Source organism: Hemicordylus capensis, chromosome 1, assembly GCF_027244095.1.
Source record: "Hemicordylus capensis ecotype Gifberg chromosome 1, rHemCap1.1.pri, whole genome shotgun sequence".
NCBI classification, from domain to species: domain Eukaryota; kingdom Metazoa; phylum Chordata; class Lepidosauria; order Squamata; family Cordylidae; genus Hemicordylus; species Hemicordylus capensis.
The window spans coordinates 47,837,981-47,857,186 of record NC_069657.1 but is presented as its reverse complement, the minus strand read 5'-3'; the positions used below and the strand labels follow the sequence as shown (position 1 = coordinate 47,857,186).

General features: G+C 45.5%; 1 protein-coding gene across 5 annotated transcripts in view; it reads left to right on the top strand.

Moving 5' to 3' along the window:
- Positions 1 to 11,852, top strand: part of LRRC74A (leucine rich repeat containing 74A) — a 36,580-nt gene extending 24,728 nt beyond the window's left edge. For all 5 annotated transcript variants that reach the window (XM_053283186.1, XM_053283183.1, XM_053283182.1 and 2 more), the window contains 4 exons: positions 1,980 to 2,123; positions 6,385 to 6,492; positions 8,221 to 8,306; positions 11,635 to 11,852. In XM_053283186.1, the coding sequence (XP_053139161.1) occupies positions 1,980 to 2,123; positions 6,385 to 6,492; positions 8,221 to 8,306; positions 11,635 to 11,695 (399 nt within the window). In that variant the 3' untranslated portion in view covers positions 11,696 to 11,852. The remainder of the gene's footprint in view (positions 1 to 1,979; positions 2,124 to 6,384; positions 6,493 to 8,220; positions 8,307 to 11,634) is intronic.
- The last annotated feature ends 7,354 nt before the right edge of the window (positions 11,853 to 19,206 follow it).

Sequence of the window (19,206 nt, the reverse complement as noted above, 5' to 3'; positions counted from 1 at the left end):
AACTTTGTAATTGTGTCAATAGTCCATATTTTAAGAATACCACTTAGCAATTCAGGAGGGTGGCAGGTCTTCTTTATTTTCCAGTTCTTAGCAATATTCAGGTTGGCAATATGAAGTCTTAGCTTCAATTCCAAATCAGTCTAATAAAGGGGTTCGCAAGCTATGGTACTCCAGATGTTGCTGAATTACAACTCCCATAATCTCCAGCTACAATTTATTGTGGCTAAAGATGATGGGAGTTGTAGTTCAGCAACATATACAGTACATTGCCTAGATATACAGGTGAAACTCGGAAAATTAGAATATCGTGCAAAAGTCCATTAATTTCAGTAATGCAAATTAAAAGGTGAAACTGATATATGAGACAGACGCATTACATGCAAAGCGAGATAAGTCAAGCCTTAATTTGTTATAATTGTGATGATCATGGCGTACAGCTCATGAAAACCCCAAATCCACAATCCCAGAAAATTAGAATATTACATGGAACCAAGAAGACAAGGATTGTAGAATAGAACAATATCGGACCTCTGAAAAGTATAAGCATGCATATGTATTCAGTACTTGGTTTGGGCCCCTTTTGCAGCAATTACTGCCTCAATGCGGCGTGGCATGGATGCTATCAGCCTGTGGCACTGATGAGGTGTTATGGAAGACCAGCATTGTTTGATCTCATGTCTCTGCATTGTTTGATCTCATGTCTCTCATCCTTCTCTTGGCAATGCCCCATAGATTCTCTATGGGGTCAGGTCAGGCGAGTTTGCTGGCCAATCAAGCACAGTACACTGTATACTTTTCAGAGGTCCGATATTGTTCTATTCTACAATCCTTGTCTTCTTGGTTCCATGTAATATTCTAATTTTCTGGGATTGTGGATTTGGGGTTTTCATGAGCTGTATGCCATGATCATCACAATTATAACAAATTAAGGCTTGACTTATCTCGCTTTGCATGTAATGCGTCTGTCTCATATATCAGTTTCACCTTTTAATTTGCATTACTGAAATTAATGGACTTTTGCACGATATTCCAATTTTCCGAGTTTCACCTGTATATATATATATATATATATATATATATATATATATATGTATATGTATATATGTATGTATATATATATATATGCATATAAATATAATAGATGATGATGATGACGATGATGATAAATAAAGTGTGTTGTTGTTGTTGTTTGTTGTTGTTGTTAGCCACCCATAACAAATTGTTCTCTGGGCAGCTTACGGGATATTAAAACATTAGATAAAAACACACAACTTATTAAAACATAACAGACCAAAAAATGGGGGGGGATACAAAATACAATACAAAACAATTTAAAAGACTTATTTAAAAAAATAAAACCAGTTAAAATCAGATCAAAATTTAAAATTTAAAAGGCTTGAGTGAACAACAAGGTCTTCACCTGGCATCTAAAAGAACACAGTGATGAAACCAGGTGAACCTCACTGGGGAGGCTATTCCATAAACCACTGAAATGGCCCTCTCCCTAGTAGCCACCTACCTTACCTAGTTTGGCAGGAGCACTCAGAAGAGGACCTCCGAAGAAGATCTTAAGGACCGTATTGAGACATATGGGGCAAGGCGCTCTCTCAGGTAGCCTGGCCCCAAGCCATCTACGGCTTCAAAGTACTTTAAACCAGTACATTGAGCCCAAATGAAATGAGCCCAAGACAGATATGATAGTTAAACATCTGGAGTACCACAGGTTGGGAAACACTGGTTTCCCAACTTCAATATTCTTAAAATAACACAGAAGAGATGGATTACAAAACTTAGTGCACTGGAAGCTCTGATCAATGAATGGCAAAGAAACCAAATGAGAGCCAGAAAGAGAAGAGTTTCAGAATGTGTGATGTTTATATCAAAGGACATCCACTATGGGATTGTTGACAAAATGGAAATGCAGGGTGATAAAAGCCCCTTTTGACATGAACAAAGAACTGCTCTCTGCTCTTCTCTAGAATGTGCTAGTGAATGAAGGCTTCATCAAGTTATTGGATCTAGTCTGCGAGATACGGCCTGAACTAGATGTCATCTTTGGAGGGGTTGGAGGCCATTTTACCAAGAAGCAAGAGCAGCGTCCCGATGCTATGAAGCTGATTCAGGTGAGGCTATCTTGGTCCTGATGAGGTTGTCCCATCCTGGCATACTACTGCAAAGAGGGATGAGATTCAAGGGTCCCCAACCTTGAGTCCTCAGCAGCTGTGTTAAAAGATCTGGAGCCCAGGCCTACAGCCACCACCCTTCATAAACCAAATAATAGTCCCTCCCTGAATAATTATGTATGTTAGCAGCAGAAGTGCTAGGTGCGGTTAGGAGTCCTCTCCCATGCTCTATGCAGGTGCCTCCACTGCTGCACTTACTTACTCATGGTCATGGAGGAGGGAGATGAGATTCCGGGCTCTGAAACATTCGTTGGGGGCATGTGCCCCAGTGGATGACATCCTGGTCACCCCTTAATGACATCCTGGTCCCAAGATATTGTTGGACTACGACTCCTATCACCCCCAGTCTTTAGCCATCACGGCTTGGGATGATGAGAGTTGTTGTCCCAAAACATTTGGGAACCCAAGGCTGGGAACCACAGCTTCATGGGGCTTGCTGCACCCTCAGGTTTTGGAAGCAACAAGTGTGCCTTGGTCTGTCCACACACGTGTTGCAGAAATATGATCTTGTCTGAGCACTCAAAGCACATTTTCTGCTAATAGGAACAATGTGATTCTCCTGTGTGACCAGGTTTGCTGTATGGAATGTGGCTGCATGAGTGTCATGGGTTTCTGTTTGGGCATTCTGCTGGATGTGACTAAGTGGCCAACAGCAGACCTCTTCTCCAAGAGGTTCTTCACATTGATCTTTTAAAGCCCTTTAACTCACATCTCCTCCGGAATGGAGGGGGTGTGTTCATATATCGACCAGATTTACCCCAAAGTCACAGCGCGGAAATGACTTGACTAGCAAGCCAGAGGTTGCCAGTTCGAATCCCCGCTGGTATGTTTCCCAGACTATGGGACACCTATACCAGGCAGCAGTGATATAGGAAGATGCTGAAAGGAATCATCTCACACTGAGTGGGAGGAGGCAATGGTAAACCCCTCCTGTGTTCTACCAAAGACAACCACAGGGCTCTGTGCTCGCCAGGAGTCAACACCTGGGTAATATCCAGGGTAAAAAAAAATCCACTTTTTGCAACAGTTTTGGGGGGCAACTTCAAACTAGCCGTAAAGCCTCTCAGTAAGTGTTAAAGCCTGCTGTGTGAAAAATGCCCAGGCCTTTCTCAGTGCAGGTACCACACAGAAGGCTCAAATCTCAGATTCCTTCGGGGCGTGAGGGAGATATCCCAGTGCAGATCTTTACTGGTCATTAAGAATCATTAACAACTATTGCGTGGTGTAGTGGTTAGAGTGCTGGACTAGGACCAGGGAGACCCGAGTTCAAATCCCCATTCAGCCATAAAACTAGCTGGGTGACTCTAGGCCAGTCACTTCTCTCTCAGCCTAACCTACTTCACAGGGTTGTTGTGAAAGAGAAACTCAAGTATGTAGTACACTGCTCTGGGCTCCTTGGAGGAAGAGCGGGATATAAATGTAATAATAATAATAATAATAATAATAATAATAATAATAATAATAATAATAATAATTAGCCTAACAATGGAAATCTGCCAGGCTAAACTTGTCCAATTGCCTTTTTCTTTATCTGTTCTCCATTGCATTTCAGCCTAGCAGGTGTTGAATTGCCCTCATCGGTCCTAAGTGCAATTCAGTAATTTTAAAAGTATTATTTGTTTAAAAACAAAATTAAATTAGAGAGAGCAGAGAAAAATTGACGGGGTGGGGGAGGCTCACCTTAGTGTTCCCCCCTTGGGTCTGCTCTGAGTTCTGGAAGGCAGATCATTCATAGAGCAATCTTTCAAGATTTTGCAGATATCTAGGCCTGATCTACCAACAGCCAATGGGTACTAGAGAGGGTTTCAAAAGGCTACATGCTGGAGTTTGCCAGATTCTTTCTAACACTCATACCAAGTAATACAGCCAAACACCAAAGAATCTCCAGAGAGAATGTGTGGAACCCAGTGGGCCTTGCCACTCACTATGCATAGGCACTGCACACTTCGAACAACCTCCGAATTAGTCCTGAGCATCTCTTGTCATTGGTGTCTTTTGCATGCATTAAAAACCTAGTGCACTGATTTATTATTAGATACAAGTGAGGTAGCTTGACTTAGGACATGGAATACCTTCTTTGTCCATATGTCTCATTACAAAAAGTCAAATTGCTCCCATTTGGCTGCCTATTGCATTGGTTAAAAGTTTCATTCTCAAGTAATCTGGTGGAAGGCTATTCACACAGGCATGTGTGAATAGTGGGGAGGGCAGGGGGGAGAAAGCATTCCGGCTTACCTTCCCTCAAGACAATCACTGGCGATGTCTTTGACACACCACCACATGCTCACATGATCCGCACTACTCCCAGCTGCACAGATCCACAGAGGCCGGGAAATCCAGATATCCCCCAAGGCACAGCACAATGACAGTGGTGCCTTGGGGGATTTCCTCGTCAGACGGGCGCTTGGAGAAGCCGCTGCCAGTCTGGGAAGACAATACTGAGCTAGATAGACCAATGATCTGACTCAGTATATGGCAGCTTCCTATATTCCTATGTTCTAAGTGCCCATCTCTGTGTCTGCTCTGGCAGCCCTAGCAAACACATGATCCCGGCGCCAGGGTTAAGGGCACACTTGTGCCATTAACCTTAGCTAAGAGCCAGGACAAAAAGCAGGGTTAGGCTGGGCAGGAATGCTGCGATCAGGAGCAATCTCGGTGCTCCACATGTGCAGTCTAGCCCAGGCTGGGCTACACAAAGCAGCAGCAGGGGAAAAATAACAATACTTTCATTCAAAAGCCTTTCGTTCAAAACATTTGAAGATGGCTATCATATATCCCCTTAGTCTCCTCTTCTCCAGGTTCAGCATGCCCAGCTCCTTCAGCCGTTCCTCACAGGGCTTGGTTCCAGACCTCTCGCCACCTTTGTTCCCCTCCTCTACAGCTATGACTACCAATATTTATCAACAAAAGTTCCCAAAGTGGCTTATATATTCTCAGTGGTGTAGTCGCAAATTCAGAAGTGCAGGCGACATCCCCCAAAGCTATGCCCACCCGGTCAGCCACACACCCCTCAACGGCCGCTGCCACCCCACTTAGATAGTTGTGATGATTTGGGAGGTTCTGTTATAAGAAGTCAAGGATAGTTTCCGTTTCACACTGAGCCTGAGCCTCATATGGTTATTTGCCCAGAAGAGCAATCTGGATTGTCAGCCACAAAGGGTGGAGGTTGCTCCTTGTAACAGAAGACAGCAAGAGTGGCAATAAAATCTATTGTAGTCCAACATTCTGCCCTGTAACAAACAGCAGGAGTAGCAAGAGCAGCATCTGATTCCCATTTAGAAAGCAAAGGGCCTTGTGTCCCTGCTGAGACTCTGGAAGGGGGAAAGTACCGGCTCTGCCCGTCCCGCAGCGCTACACCACTGCATATTCTGTTTTGTATCAGGTTCTGTGTCAAGTTCGTATCAAGAAATCCTGCATGATCTCTCAAGCAAGCAAATTTTATATAGAGATGCTTGTTTTGCAGGGCATCTCACGGTGAATCTCCTGCTCATCTAAGGCTTTCAAATTTCACCTTGCATCACTCTCATATCTTCAAGGTTCTCTGCCTTTGAAATTGAATCTGAAGCCCAATGATCAGTTAGGCATGTCATTAAGGCTGGCTGTGCTTAACTTTTCTCTAATAAACAGAAGCTGTGGGTGGACTAATTATGAGCAGGGGGGGAAGGGTTTTTAACCCTTTGACTGAATTAAAGTCGATGCGTAACCGTGGGTTAGGGGCACCTTGGCCACAAAAAGACCTAAAAATAAAGGGAAAATAGGGGGAGGGATGCTAAAAATCACCAAAAATCCCGTAATATTGCCAAGAGAGAATGAGCAGATCGGACCTCTGGAAATCTTGCCCCCCCCCCAACCCGCAAATCGCTCAAAGGCATTTTAAATTGTCAAGGGACAGCAAGTTCAGCAAGGGTTAGCAAGAGTCACTGAGAGGAATGAGCAGATCGAACCTCTGAACCCCACCCCAAATCACTGAACCCCACCCTCCCAAATCACTAAAAAACCTCACCAACCGCTAATGCTAGGGTCGCCATTGGCAAGACCTGTCACAATTTCCCATTCATATATATTCAAAACTGCAGTTGCCAAGGAATGACTGTAACCCAGAAAGACAAATAATGCTATCCAAGAAGAAGTGGACTGGGGTGGAAAGTTATTTAACTGAGCTTCTGGTCTCATTAGCATTTCCTACTTTTTTTATCCCTAGAATTATTTGGATGCACATAAGCTGAGACTCTGGGATTTCTTTAGGAACATGGACAAAGATGGCAACATGAAAATTCCTGTGGCAGATTTTCGGAGAGCTATGATGCAGGTAAGTCTCAGGTGACAAATTTATATTAGCGACTTAAAACAGTTTGAATGGCTTAGCTGTCATGGCTTTCTCCCAAAGAACTCTGAGAACTGTATGTCCACATAGATGCTAAGAATGTTTGGTTAGAGAGACTCGTACCAGAATTATGGTTCCCATGGTTTTCTTGGTTGGAAGGAAGCCATAACAGTTTAAAAAAAGAGTTCAGTTTTTAGTGTGTGTCTGCCAGTACAGATGTGCCTTCTAGGATTCCAACAGCAAGTCATCAAAAGGAGGACCCTGGTGTTGACTGAGCACTGTTCTAAAGAAACATTATGTTATGGAAAATGTCCGAAACTCCGTAAATGTTATATTTTCCGGTAAATCACATGGCCTGCCAGCTACATTCAGTAAAGGACTAAACGTGACTCATCTATTTTATTTATTTTATCATTTATCAGCATATTTTATACCACCCAAAACTTGCATCTCTGGGCAGTTTACAATTAAAATCATTTAAAACATCAAATCCATTAAACAATTAAAATCATTTAAACATTAAAAACATTAACATTAAAATAATTTAAAACCAACATTAAAAATTAAAACCATTAATCTAATTCAAAGCCTGGGTGAATAAATGTGTCTTCAGTGTCTTTTTAAAAGTTGACAGAGATGGGGAGGCCCTTATTTCAACAGGGAGTGCATTCCAAAGTCCAGGGGCAGCAATGGAGAAGGCCCATTCACAAGTAGCTGCCAAACAAGTTAGCGACAACCGCAGAGGAACCTCTCCAGATGATCTTATCAGGCAGTGGAGCTCATGGTAAAGTGGTAAAGAAGACGTTCTCTTGAATACCCAGGGCCTAAGCTGTTGAAGGCTTTGTAGGTAATAACCAGCATTTTGTATTTTGCCCACCATTTGCCCATCATTTATCAGCAAACAATGACACAGCAAGGGTGTGAGTTGAAATCAAGGCTCAATTTTTCTCACATTCACGAGTACATCTTAAGAAACACCAAGAGCCACCCTCTTCTCTCTGGTTACAGATCTACATTTCTTCAGTTAGGAAAAGCAGTGAAGGTTGAGGGGGGAAGGTGCTGGAAGAGTGAGACATCTGCAGGGATTGTGATTTTATGGATGGAGACATTGAGTCCAATGGAAATCGACAAGATACATCATACATACATACATACATACATTGGAAAATGCTGGATGCAGCAGTATTATTGGCTGAAGTCTAGAAGTAGGGTTGGTAATGGCAGCTGCTAGATACTGACACTAAAATTCAGAACAGATCATGAATATGGATAAGAAATGAGGAATAGAGAGCAAGGGTGGACCTTGTGGTTCTTGCAAATTTTATTTTATTTACTGTATTGTAAATGGGCCATCTTAAGAGAGTTGAGAAGTTGAGTTAGGCTGAGCTGGTACGTTCCCCTGCCCCTGCACCATTGCATGGTGTCTTTCTCTAATACTAGATAGACTGGTAGATAGGCAAGTTGGCAGTCACTCTAACCCTGCAGGCTCCCAGCAGAGGAGGAAATATGCCACCACCAATACCAGATTCAACACCGAATAATGTAGAATACAGGAACTCACGTACAGTCCTATATTCTCTCTACCATTGCAACCACACATTCTTTAGTACGCGGCCGTGTTTTATCGGAAAATTCTATTCACTGCTGTATTGCTTTTGTAAACCATATGCTAAACATTATCTAATAAAAGTCAATTTGTTCTTGTTTCCCAAGCAATCGAAGATCCCTCTGGACCGGATACAGGTTCGGGAACTTATACGCAAGTTAGACAATGCCCAAACAGGGCATGTTGACTACAGGTGAGTAAAAAATTCTGACTTTTGAAGGTTTCACCTTTTTATCCTTTCTTTCCTTTTTTGTTTTTTTATTTCCAGTTTTGAATGGCCAGGAGCTGACACTGATCAAATCCAAGAACTCTCTTAAGCTAAACTAGATGTTTGAATTTTCCTTTGTTTTTCCTATTGCTCAGCTTTCAAATTGTCCATGTTCTGCAAGCCTGCTCTAAAAAGGGGAAGGACCAGCAGTTAAATGTGATTTTTTAAAAATAGTTGCACATCTCTTTGGTGTAATGCAGTTCCAGATTTTGTAGGAATGATCTATCTATCTCTCTATATATAATTAATTCACTTGGCCAGCCATGTGTGGAGACGTGGCAAGGCTTTTGTGGCGGAACTCTCACGACATGCTGCAAGAGTTCCCGGCATTGGGCAGGAGGACATTGGAGGATGACGGCCAGGCCCGGCCATGGTGGGGAGGCGGAGGCAGCAGGCCCAGCCATGGTAATGGAAGCGGCAGCGGCCGGGGGCTGGCCTGGCCTGGCTCAGCCACAGTGAGGAGGTGGCGGGCTGGCTGCGGTAAGCAGAAGGAGAGGCCCCGCTGCCAGGAAAGCCCGCCAGGAAGAGGAAGAGGGTGGCCGAGAGGAGCCCAGCTGGGCAAGCGGTGAAGCCACACCGTGTCCGGCGGGGAAGGAAAGCACTGCTGGCCAGTAGGTAGGGAAAGGTGAGAACAGCCTGCCAGGGAAGGCACAGATGCTGGGGTGGGCAGACCTTGGAGACTGGGGCAGAAGATTGGGGGAGAGCAGGGGAGACTGGGGCAGAAGGTGCAGGGGAAGGGGGAACCACCGGCACCAAAGAGCGCACAGATGCTCTGTGCAGCATCGGCTGGTCTTATTTAATGTCAGCCCCTTCTTTCTGAAATGAGAATCAGGAAACATCACGTCTCTCTTTGGGGCACCATTCATTCATTCATTCATTCATTCATTCATTCATTCATTCATACATTCAGGGTTAATAGTCCAGCCTATCCCAAAGTCATACGGTAGGTTAAAAAGAATAAACATTGGCTGACATTCAGACTAATGAAGTATGGGTACTGGGGAGAAAGCACAATCGCAGCTGCTAACTTTCAGATAAACACAGAGCAGTCATTTGCACAGAGGGAGGATTTTTGCTGATCTCCTCTCCCACCAGACGTGCTCTGTGCAACACAAAAATATATCCCTAAGGGCTGTGAGACGCTCAGGGACATATCTTTACATAGCATGGAGCATTTCTGGGGAAGGAGAGATCAGCAAAAATCATGCCCCCTCCCTGCACTTGATGGCTGGAGCTACATTAGCAGAACTTAGAATCAGCAGTACCAATGCTTCTGCTAAGAAAAAAATCCACAGTAGCTATTCACGATAGTTAAATCTCCTTCCCTAGCATTCATGCTTCATTACTCAGGACGTCAGCCATTCAGTCTAAAGGCATCTGATAGTAACTTGATTAAAAGTTGCAGCCTTGTGGTATCTTCAGCCCCAGTAGCTGATCTCCACCAGTTCAGCCACTATACTTCCAGAAGGTGCTTGGACTTGGGCTTTGATGAATCACCTGTGGACAGGGTCAGCACGAGGATTTGGAGTGCCCTAGGCAAAATCTGACTTTGCCCTCACCCCAACTGGAAAGTGTGGATCCCCGGCTTTAACTTGAGCCGTGCAGACTGTTCATTCAGTGGTTTGGGAGAAAAAGCAAAGCAAAGCAAGACAAGGCTGGTTTTTCTCCTCCCCTGCATCCCTCACTCCCCTTCCAGGAAGGAGAGCAAACTTCTAGCAAGTCAGAAAAGTCAGTGCTTGCTTGGAGAGGGAAAGGGAGGCATGTAGTTTCCTTCCCGCCCCCCACCCTCGCAAAGAATTGGTGCCCTAGGCATCTGCCTTGGTCTGCCTAGTAGACAGACCAAACCTGCCTGTAGGTGCTGGTTTCCTAACTTGGGGACAGCTATCTCCCTAAGTAGGGGACAGCCTTGTATACTTACATGTTGTCTTTTCCTTTTAAAGCTCTGATGTTTCCATTTTAACCTGCTCTTTGGCCCCAGTACTTTATAAGAGTCTGAATAGCCATCAGATTTAATTCGAAAGCACTCATAAGCCTATATTTTAATGCTATGCCATCTGCCATTGGTATTGTGATCATACATAACACCAGATGGTAAAGCCTACTCTCAATTTATGGCCAGCAAATGTAGGTTCCAAACCTGTGGTATGCTAGTTGTGTGCATCCAATCTCATGTGCAGGAAAGTACATACAAAGTACATACATTAATCCTTTGGGACACAATTACAGTGGAGCTTTTTGAGTGCTTGAGACAGTGGTAGAGGATTGCTGGGCTGGTGGAAGCAAGCATTAATTGTCCCCTTTGCTAAGCAGGGTCTGCCCTTGTTTGCATTTGAAAGGGAGACTAAATGAGCTGGGTCTCACGATCCATGAGACCCGGTTTTGCAGGGTGAGCGGGGAGAGCAGGCTAAGCCCTCTCCCCGCTCACGAGCGGAGAGGGAGCCCTGGGCGACCGGATTGGCTGCCCACACGATTGCTGGCTCTGTGACGGAGCTGGCAGGGGCTTGGGGGAGCAGGGGCCGCATGGCCCCCAGAAGCCCCAGTATGCCTTGCACAAGCACGCAGGGCATACTGGAGAGAACCCCGGAGCCTGCTTTTCGCCTCCCCTCCGAGGGGCTACTCACGACCAGATAGCCTGGGTTTGCGGAGCACTAGCTCCACAAACCCGGGGTAAGAGGAGGGGTTCTTGAGCAGGTTACCCACTCAAGAACCACCGGGCTTGCAGCCGAACCCAGTGGTTCTCACGATCGGGAAAAATCAGGCTAGGCTTTCCTAGCCTGATTTTTCCCAATTGTGAGAATAGCCCCAATATGTGAGCATTGTAGGATATTCCCCTTAGGGGATGGGGCCACTCTGGGAATAGCACCTGCATGCTTGCATGCAGAAGGTTCCAAGTCCCCTTCATAGCATCTCCAGATAGGGCTGAGAGAGACTCCTGCCTGTAACCTTGGAGAAGCCACTGCCAGTCTGTGTAGACAGTACCGAGCTAGATGGACCAATATGGTAGCTTCCTATGTTCCTATGAGCCAAAAGCTGAATCCTACATGCGGCAGCAGGTGCACATGACTGTGGGCTAAGAAGCAATACACAGAGACCTTTCAAGCATTTTCCTCTGAGCTGTCATGTGCCAAATGGTCAGTTCTTTCCCGTAGCCTAAATTCAGGTCAGTCTGGAGAAGAGGGAGAGAAGCTTAGTCCTCTTTTTCTTTCTTTCTTCCAAACCCTCATTTTTCTTCTTCTTTCACCTTTCAAATTAGTCGTTATAAAGTTCAGGAGCCGGTACAGGAGCCTAAGGAGGAGGAAGTGGAAGAAGTCTAATCAGGCCCAGAGGTCAGGTCAGCTGGTGAAAGATGGAAGGATAAATGCTGGCAGGAAGCCAAGAAACAAGTACTGCAGGCTGAGAGAAGAACTGAAGGTGGAGAAGCTTTTGAGTAATCAAAGGTCTAAATTCAATAAAATATACTGCAGGTAGCTGCTGACTTCTGTGAATCCAAAAGGAGACAGAAGGCTCTTCCTTTATATTTATATGTGTGGACACACACACACAAATATACACAGCCTCGATGCACAATGACGCTAACCCAGGTTAGTGACACACAACCCAAGTTAGCTGGTTATGTAGACAGGGGGCAAGCTCCCAAACCCAGGGTTGCCAAAACTGATAAACCCTGAAACTAAACCTGGGTTTTACCCCAGGTTCGTGCACAGCAGGCTTCTCTGTTCATCTTTCCTCAAGGCTACAGTACACGTCAGACTCTAGAGTTTGTACCCAGGGGCCTGGTTCACACAATCATCTGAATGTTGGTTTAATGTGTGTTACCAACATTAGCATGATTGTGTGAACCCATGGCTAGGTGGGAATCTCAGATTCATCTTGGGCCATAAACCACCTTGGCATGGGTTCACACAATCACACTCTTGTGATTAAACCTAGATTTGAATGTCTATGAGGCTCTTCTCGTGATCACGGAGAAGAGCCTCTATGGGGTTTGCGAGGAGAGTGGGCTAAGCCCGCTCTCCTCGCAAATGACCAGCCAGCAGCCACCCATATGACTGCCGGCTGCGTGACAGAGCCAGCGGGGGCTGGGAGGATCGGGGGCCATGTGGCCCCCAGAAGCTCCAGTATGCCCTGCGTGAGCTTTTCGCCTCCCCTCTGCCAGTCTACTCATGAGTAGCCACAGCACAGATTTTAAAAACCCGATTTGTGGAGTGCTCGCTCCGCAAACCCGGTTTAAGGGGAGGGGTTGTTTGGTGGGTTAACCGCCGGGAGGCAACGGTCCCACGATCAGGCGAAATCGGGCTAGGCTCCCCTAGCCCGATTTCGGCTGATCGTGGGAATAGCCTCTTAGTGAACCAGGCCAGTGCAACAGATGTAGTGCACGAGCACTTGCTTGCCATTTTGTTTCTGTGTGGGATGCAGCTGCATGAGTCTCACATGGGCACTAAGTGACTGCATATCCCCTTGACATTACAAGTGACAAACTGTTTCTCTCCAGCCATGCTTCTGGCATTTTTTAATCTGCCTTTAGTTTTATTTTTTCATCATCACCTAATGCAGAGGAAGACTGAGGGCCAACTGCACATGACAATAAATGCCGTATTAAGAGGCATGCATATGACGAAGGCTGTCTTTCTAACAAATGCAACCAGGGAGTCCCAATCCAGATCGGAACTGCGGCGCATGGGAATGGGAAGCATTAACTGTCCTCAGGCTGTTTTCTGGCTTTAAATGACCCCCACCACACACACACACACACAGAGAGAGCCAAGGGTGGAACATAAGGACAGCCCTGCCGGATCAGGCCCATGGCCTATCTAGTCCAGCATCCTGTTTCACACAGTGGCCCACCAGATGCCACTACAATTGGCACTACAATTAAGTGGATATGCTCCATGTACACCAACAGCTTGCCACCAGGGGGCACTCACATTGCCTCCCCCACCCCTCAGACACTCCTCCCACAAGCCACCACCTCTGCCACCTCCGCAGTGACTCCTAATGTTCTAGGAGCCGCGGCAGCTTCCTAAGCTTTGTCCAGCTACTGCATGCTCTAAAGATGTCATGACCTCTCACTGGGTCGTGATGTACTTACAGCGCGCAGTAGTCGGGCAGAGCTTAAGAGCCGCTGCTGCAATTTCTGGTGCTTTAGGAGCCACGGCTGCAGCTGAGGACATTGAGGTGGAGGCCCGGAGGTAGGGGAGGCATTAGGTGAGCTGCCACATCGGTGGCCGGTGAGGAGGTGGATGCATGGCGTGGGGCTCAGGTCGGCAGGGAAGAAGGGCAGCTGGTGAGGTGGTGGTGCAGCTGTGGTGCAGCCGCCAAGTTTAGAACACCATCATTAAGCTATTGCACACAACTATTTGCTGCAAATATTGGGAGCAAATAACAGCTCTGGGAAGGAGCAATTTTAAGTAAAGGTAAAGTGTGCCGTCAAGTTGATTTTGACTCCTGGTGCCCACAGAGCCTTGTGGTTTTCTCTGGTAGAATACAGGAGGGGTTTACCATAGCCTCCTCCCGCGCAGTATGAGATGATGCCTTTCAGCAGCTTCCTATATCGCTGCTGCCCGATATAGGTGTTTCCCATAGTCTGGGAAACATACGAGTGGGGATTCAAACCAGCAACCTTCTGGAAAGCATCCTGCCTTGGCACCCTGTCGACAATCAAGATTAGTCCAGTAGTCATGGCCATCACTGAAAAGGCAAAGAGGCTTGACCAGGGCTGCTCAACTTCAGCCCTCCTGCAGATGTTGGCCTACAACTCCCATAATCCCTGGCTATTGGCCACTGTGGCTGGGGATTGTGGGAGTTGTAGTCCAAAAACATCTGGAGGGCCTACGTTGAGCAGGCCTGGGCTTGACCAACCGGGAAGAAAGGAAGCTTCCATAAGCATAACTTTTGATTAAAGATAGCAAAGGGGCTGATTGACAGAGATAATATCCACAAACCACCCCCTGCCAGATGAGATGTGTAGCACAGTTCGTCCGGCAAGGGTCAACAGTTTTGATTGCTCCATCAACACATCTTGGAAGGCTGGAAATGTCACACCAGATTATTTCAGTAAAGCTACATACTAATTTTCAAGGCAACAGCCCAAAAGGGAGAGTGAGTCTAGCAATTACTGAGTGGCAAATCGAACTGGATCTGCTAATTACATCTCCATGTAAAAAGACCTTATTAGTGTGAAAGTGCCGCCTGGAAAAACAGTCAGGAAAGGGTGGAGCTTAAAAGGCCTCTTCTAGTTGAAAGATGGTTAGCAGGTGAGGAATTTTATTGTCAAAAGGAAGGGAGTTTGGGATTGTGTGACGTGCATTTGCAAAGGGGAGTGGATCCAAAAGAAAGAAGAGTTCATTTGCAAGCCCAGTGCAGAGAAAGTCATCTTGGAATTCACTGCCACAAGCGGTGATGATGGCAGCACGGGACAACCAGGGCATTTTCCAGATTACACACTACAACAGTGTCACTGCTGTCCACTAAGTGTGCTTCCGTACTGCCTGTGTTTCGACATTGCAGTCCCTGTGCTGTCAGCAAGGTGCCGTCCACATTTCCAATGCCTCTTTCAGATTTTATCCTTGCATTTGAACCCTACAACGTTGCATGTGTGTCGCAAAAAAAAAAAAAGAGCTATATTTTCCCATTGTGGGAAGGTTGTGCAAGCTACTTACGTTTTCAAGACAATCCTGCTAAGCCGGAGCATTTTACTGCTGAACAGTGTGTGATCTGGAAAGTGTCCTGAAGAGACCACAGATACAACAATACCTTTATTAGGTTACAGCTAGTGGTGCTTTGCTTTGCCTTGCTGCCTGAGGGTTCTTCCAGTCCTTTCTCGTTGACGGACTCCTCCGCCACCGCTGCCTCCTCCTCTCCTCCCCCCATCTTCTTTGAGATGGCTTATTTCTTCACAGTTCTCCCCTTCTCCAGCAGTTGCTGTTGCCCTTCACAGCAAGCATCTCCTGACTTTTCCTTCCAGACTCCCTTGCAAGGTTTTGCCTCCCTGGAGGTGGTGAGCAATTTCCCTTTGGGTGGTGAATCCTGGGCTGTCCACCTCCACCTTGCTGCATCATTTGATTGCCCTTTGTTGAGCATCCGCTTGCTCTACAGGCTGTAGTGGGAAGAGCAAGGCAGCTGCAGGTGATACTGCAAGGCCAGATCCCCCTCTTCATTAACATCTTCCTGGGGTTGCCCATTCATTCTTGTCCCAGTCAGGAGTGCAGAAGGTGGGCCAGTAGGTCTCCATTAGGTTCTTCTCATGCTTCTGACTGAGTGGGACAACTGCCAGCGGGCCACAGGAGGATTAGATAAATCCATGGAGGGCAGGTCTATCAAGGGATATTTGACATGGATGACTACTGAGCCATTTTGGAAGGGCAGTATACAAATCAAATTATTATTATTATTATTATTATTATTATTATTATTATTATTATTAGCAACCAGAATTACACAACAGAAATAAAAGCCAGAATTACACAACACAGGCAGAATCTCCAATTCCAGTCGAATCAGAGACGTTTCTACTAAAGCATAGAAGGAGAAACTGCAAGAAACATAGAAACACCAAATAAAGAAGAAAGAGTGCAATTCTGGGGGAAATTATGGGACAATCCAATAGATTATAATAAAAAAGCAGGCTGGATGAAAGAGGTCGAAAAATGTAACCAACAAATGCAAGATCTAATAATAACACCAGAATTAATCAGTGAAAGAGCAAAGAAAATTAAAAATTGGACTTCGCCAGGCGACAATGAACTGCATGGCTTTTGGCTTAAACACCTAACAAGCCTTCATAAATAACTATCAAAACAGTTCAATCACATTTTGCAAAGAGGTGATATTGAACAATGGCTAACAACTGGGAAAACTCATCTCATAATGAAAGACCCAGCAAAAGGTGCAGTTCCAAGTAATTATAGACCGATAACCTGCCTGCCAACCATGTTCAAATTATTAACTGGAATAATAGCAGATGAAGTGATGCAACACTTATTAACTAACAAACAGCTTCCAGTTGAACAGAAAGGAAATTGCCCGAACACCAGAGGCACAAAAGACCAGCTGCTGATTGACAAGATGATTTTAGAAAACTGCAAGAGAAGAAAAACCAATCTAAGTGTTGCATGGATTGACTACAAGAAAGCCTTCGATTCATTGCCTCACACATGGATACTAAAATGTTTAGAAACAACTGGTGTCAGCAAAAACATTCAGATATTTATATTAAAAAGCAATGAGCATGTGGAGTACACAGTTAACAATCAATGGCGAGGTACTTGGACAGGTTAGCATTAGAAGAGGCATTTTCCAAGGGGACTCACTATCCCCTCTGTTGTTTGTAATCACCATGACCCCACTTTCACAAATACTAAACAAAACTGGCTTCGGATACCAAACATCTAAAACATCTAGTAAAATCAACCATCTGCTGTACATGGACGATCTGAAGTTGTATGGAAAGTCCCAGTCAGAAATCGAATCACTGCTAAACACTGTCCGTATATTCAGTAGCGATATAGCAATGGAGTTTGGACTAGACAAGTGTGCTGCATTAATAAATGAACAGAGGGAAAATAAGAAACACAGAAGGAATAGAACTGCCCAATGGAAGCAACATCAAGAACCTGGAAGAGAAAGAACCTTACAAATACTTGGGCATTCTCCAGGCTGATAACATTGCACACACTGAAGTTAAAAGAAAAATTGGAAGTGAATACACCAGGAGAGTTAGAAAAATCCTAAAGTCCAAACTCAATGGCAGGAACACCATACAGACCATCAACACCTCGGCTATACCTATCAGATACACTGCAGGAATAATAGACTGGACCCAGGCAGAGCTAGAGACGTTGGATCGTAAGACCAGGAAAATAATGACCATCAGTCATGCTCTGCACCCCTGCAGTGATGTAGATAGGCTATACCTCCCTCGCAGCTCAGGTGGAAGAGGAATGCTGCAAGTCCATCAAACAGAAGAGGAGGAGAAAAGAGGCCTTGAAGAATATATCAAGGACAGTGAAGCTGATGCACTTCAAATGGTCAATAATGCGAAACTATTCAACACCAATTAAACAAAGCAGGCCTACAAGAAAGAACAAGTCAAGAACCGAGCAGAAAAATGGGAAAAGAAGCCCCTGCATGGTCAATATTTGCACAATATAAGTGGAAAATCAGATATCACCAAGACCTGGCAATGGCTTAAGAATGGCAACTTGAAGAAAGAAACAGAGGGTTTAATACTGGCTGCACAAGAACAGGCACTAAGAACAAATGCAATAAGAGCAAAAGTAGAAAAATCCACAACAAAAAGCAAGTGCCGCCTTTGTAAAGAAGCAGATGAAACAGTGAACCACCTAATCAGCTGTTGCAAAAAGATAGCACAGACTGACTGCAAACAAAGGCATGACAAGGTAGCAGGGATGATACACTGGAACATCTGCAAAAAATACAAGCTACCTGTAGCCAAAAACTGGTGGGACCATAAAATTGAAAACGTGGTAGAAAATGAAGATGTTCTTGCCCTTGCTGGGGGAGAGAACAAAACACCCAGCCGACAATGATACTGGCTGGGAAACGACTGGCCACGCAGGCCCTTCCGAATGCTGGCCACACCCCCTGCTTGTGATATCACATGCAGGGGCATGGCTGGTGTGCATGAGGGGACACCAGGGAGAGGGGAGAACACAAGCCAACTCTCCCCTAGTTACGCTCCTGGCCCAGTTATCGGGGAAACCTGCTATGGAACCTCCACATTGAGTGGCAATCTATTATCAGTAGCTGGGGAAGAATAGCAGGAGGGGGCTATTCCCTTCAAGCCCTGCTTGAGAACTTCCCAGAGTACCTTGCCGTGGGTGCTGTGGGAAGCAGGACTACATGAGCTCTTGGTCTGATCCAACAGAGCAAGCATGACTTGTCCCCTTAGCTAAGCAGGGTCTGCCCTGGTTGCATATGAATGGGAGACTTGCTGTGTGAGCACTGTAAGATACTCCCCTTAGGGGTGGAGACCCTCTGGGAAGAGCAGATGGTTCCTCCAAGTTCCCTCCCTGGCATTTCCAAGATAGGACTGAGAGAGATTCCTGCCTGCAACCTTGGAGAAGCCATTGCCAGTCTGTGAAGACAATAGATTCTCAACTTTGGGTCCCCAGATGTTATTGGACTTCAATTCCCATAATCCCCAACCACAGTGGCCTTTGGTTGGGGATTATGGGAGTTGAAGTCCAACAACATCTGGGGACCCAACGTTGAGAATCCCTGGTGTCCCTTGCTGATGGTAGACAACTCTGAGCTAGATGGGCCTATGGTCTGATTCAGTAGATGGCAGCTTCTTATGTTCCTAACCTCAGATAGCTCCTTCTCTAGGCCTTGCTTGGAAACTTACTTAACCAAAGTCACAGACGACCTTCCCCCAAAACACACACAGCTTCAGCCCACTCCAATCCCTTCTGTCCCTGGGCAGCGAGAGTAGTGGGTAAAGTATGGCCAGTTCCTTTAGGAGTCTCTTTGCCTGAGGGCCAGCATTTCCCCTGTGTCTGGAGCTACTTCAGTGCTAGAACAACCCCCAACAGCTGTTCATTCATCTTTATCACCACTAACACTGAGAATTTCTAGCTCTTTATGAGGCTCCATTTCTTTAGGCTGAGCCACTTGTGGACTGCACCAGTGTGTTACCGGTATGCTTTGAGATATATCCTAGAACAAACAACTGTTGCAGAAATAGCCTGTCAGTTCTAATTTTTTTCCCCCATTTATGGGTTACTGCACACAATTATGTAGCAGTGCTGGCAAAATAATAGGCCTAATAATTCCTTTTTTTTTTCTTCTTTTTTTTTTTGCAGCA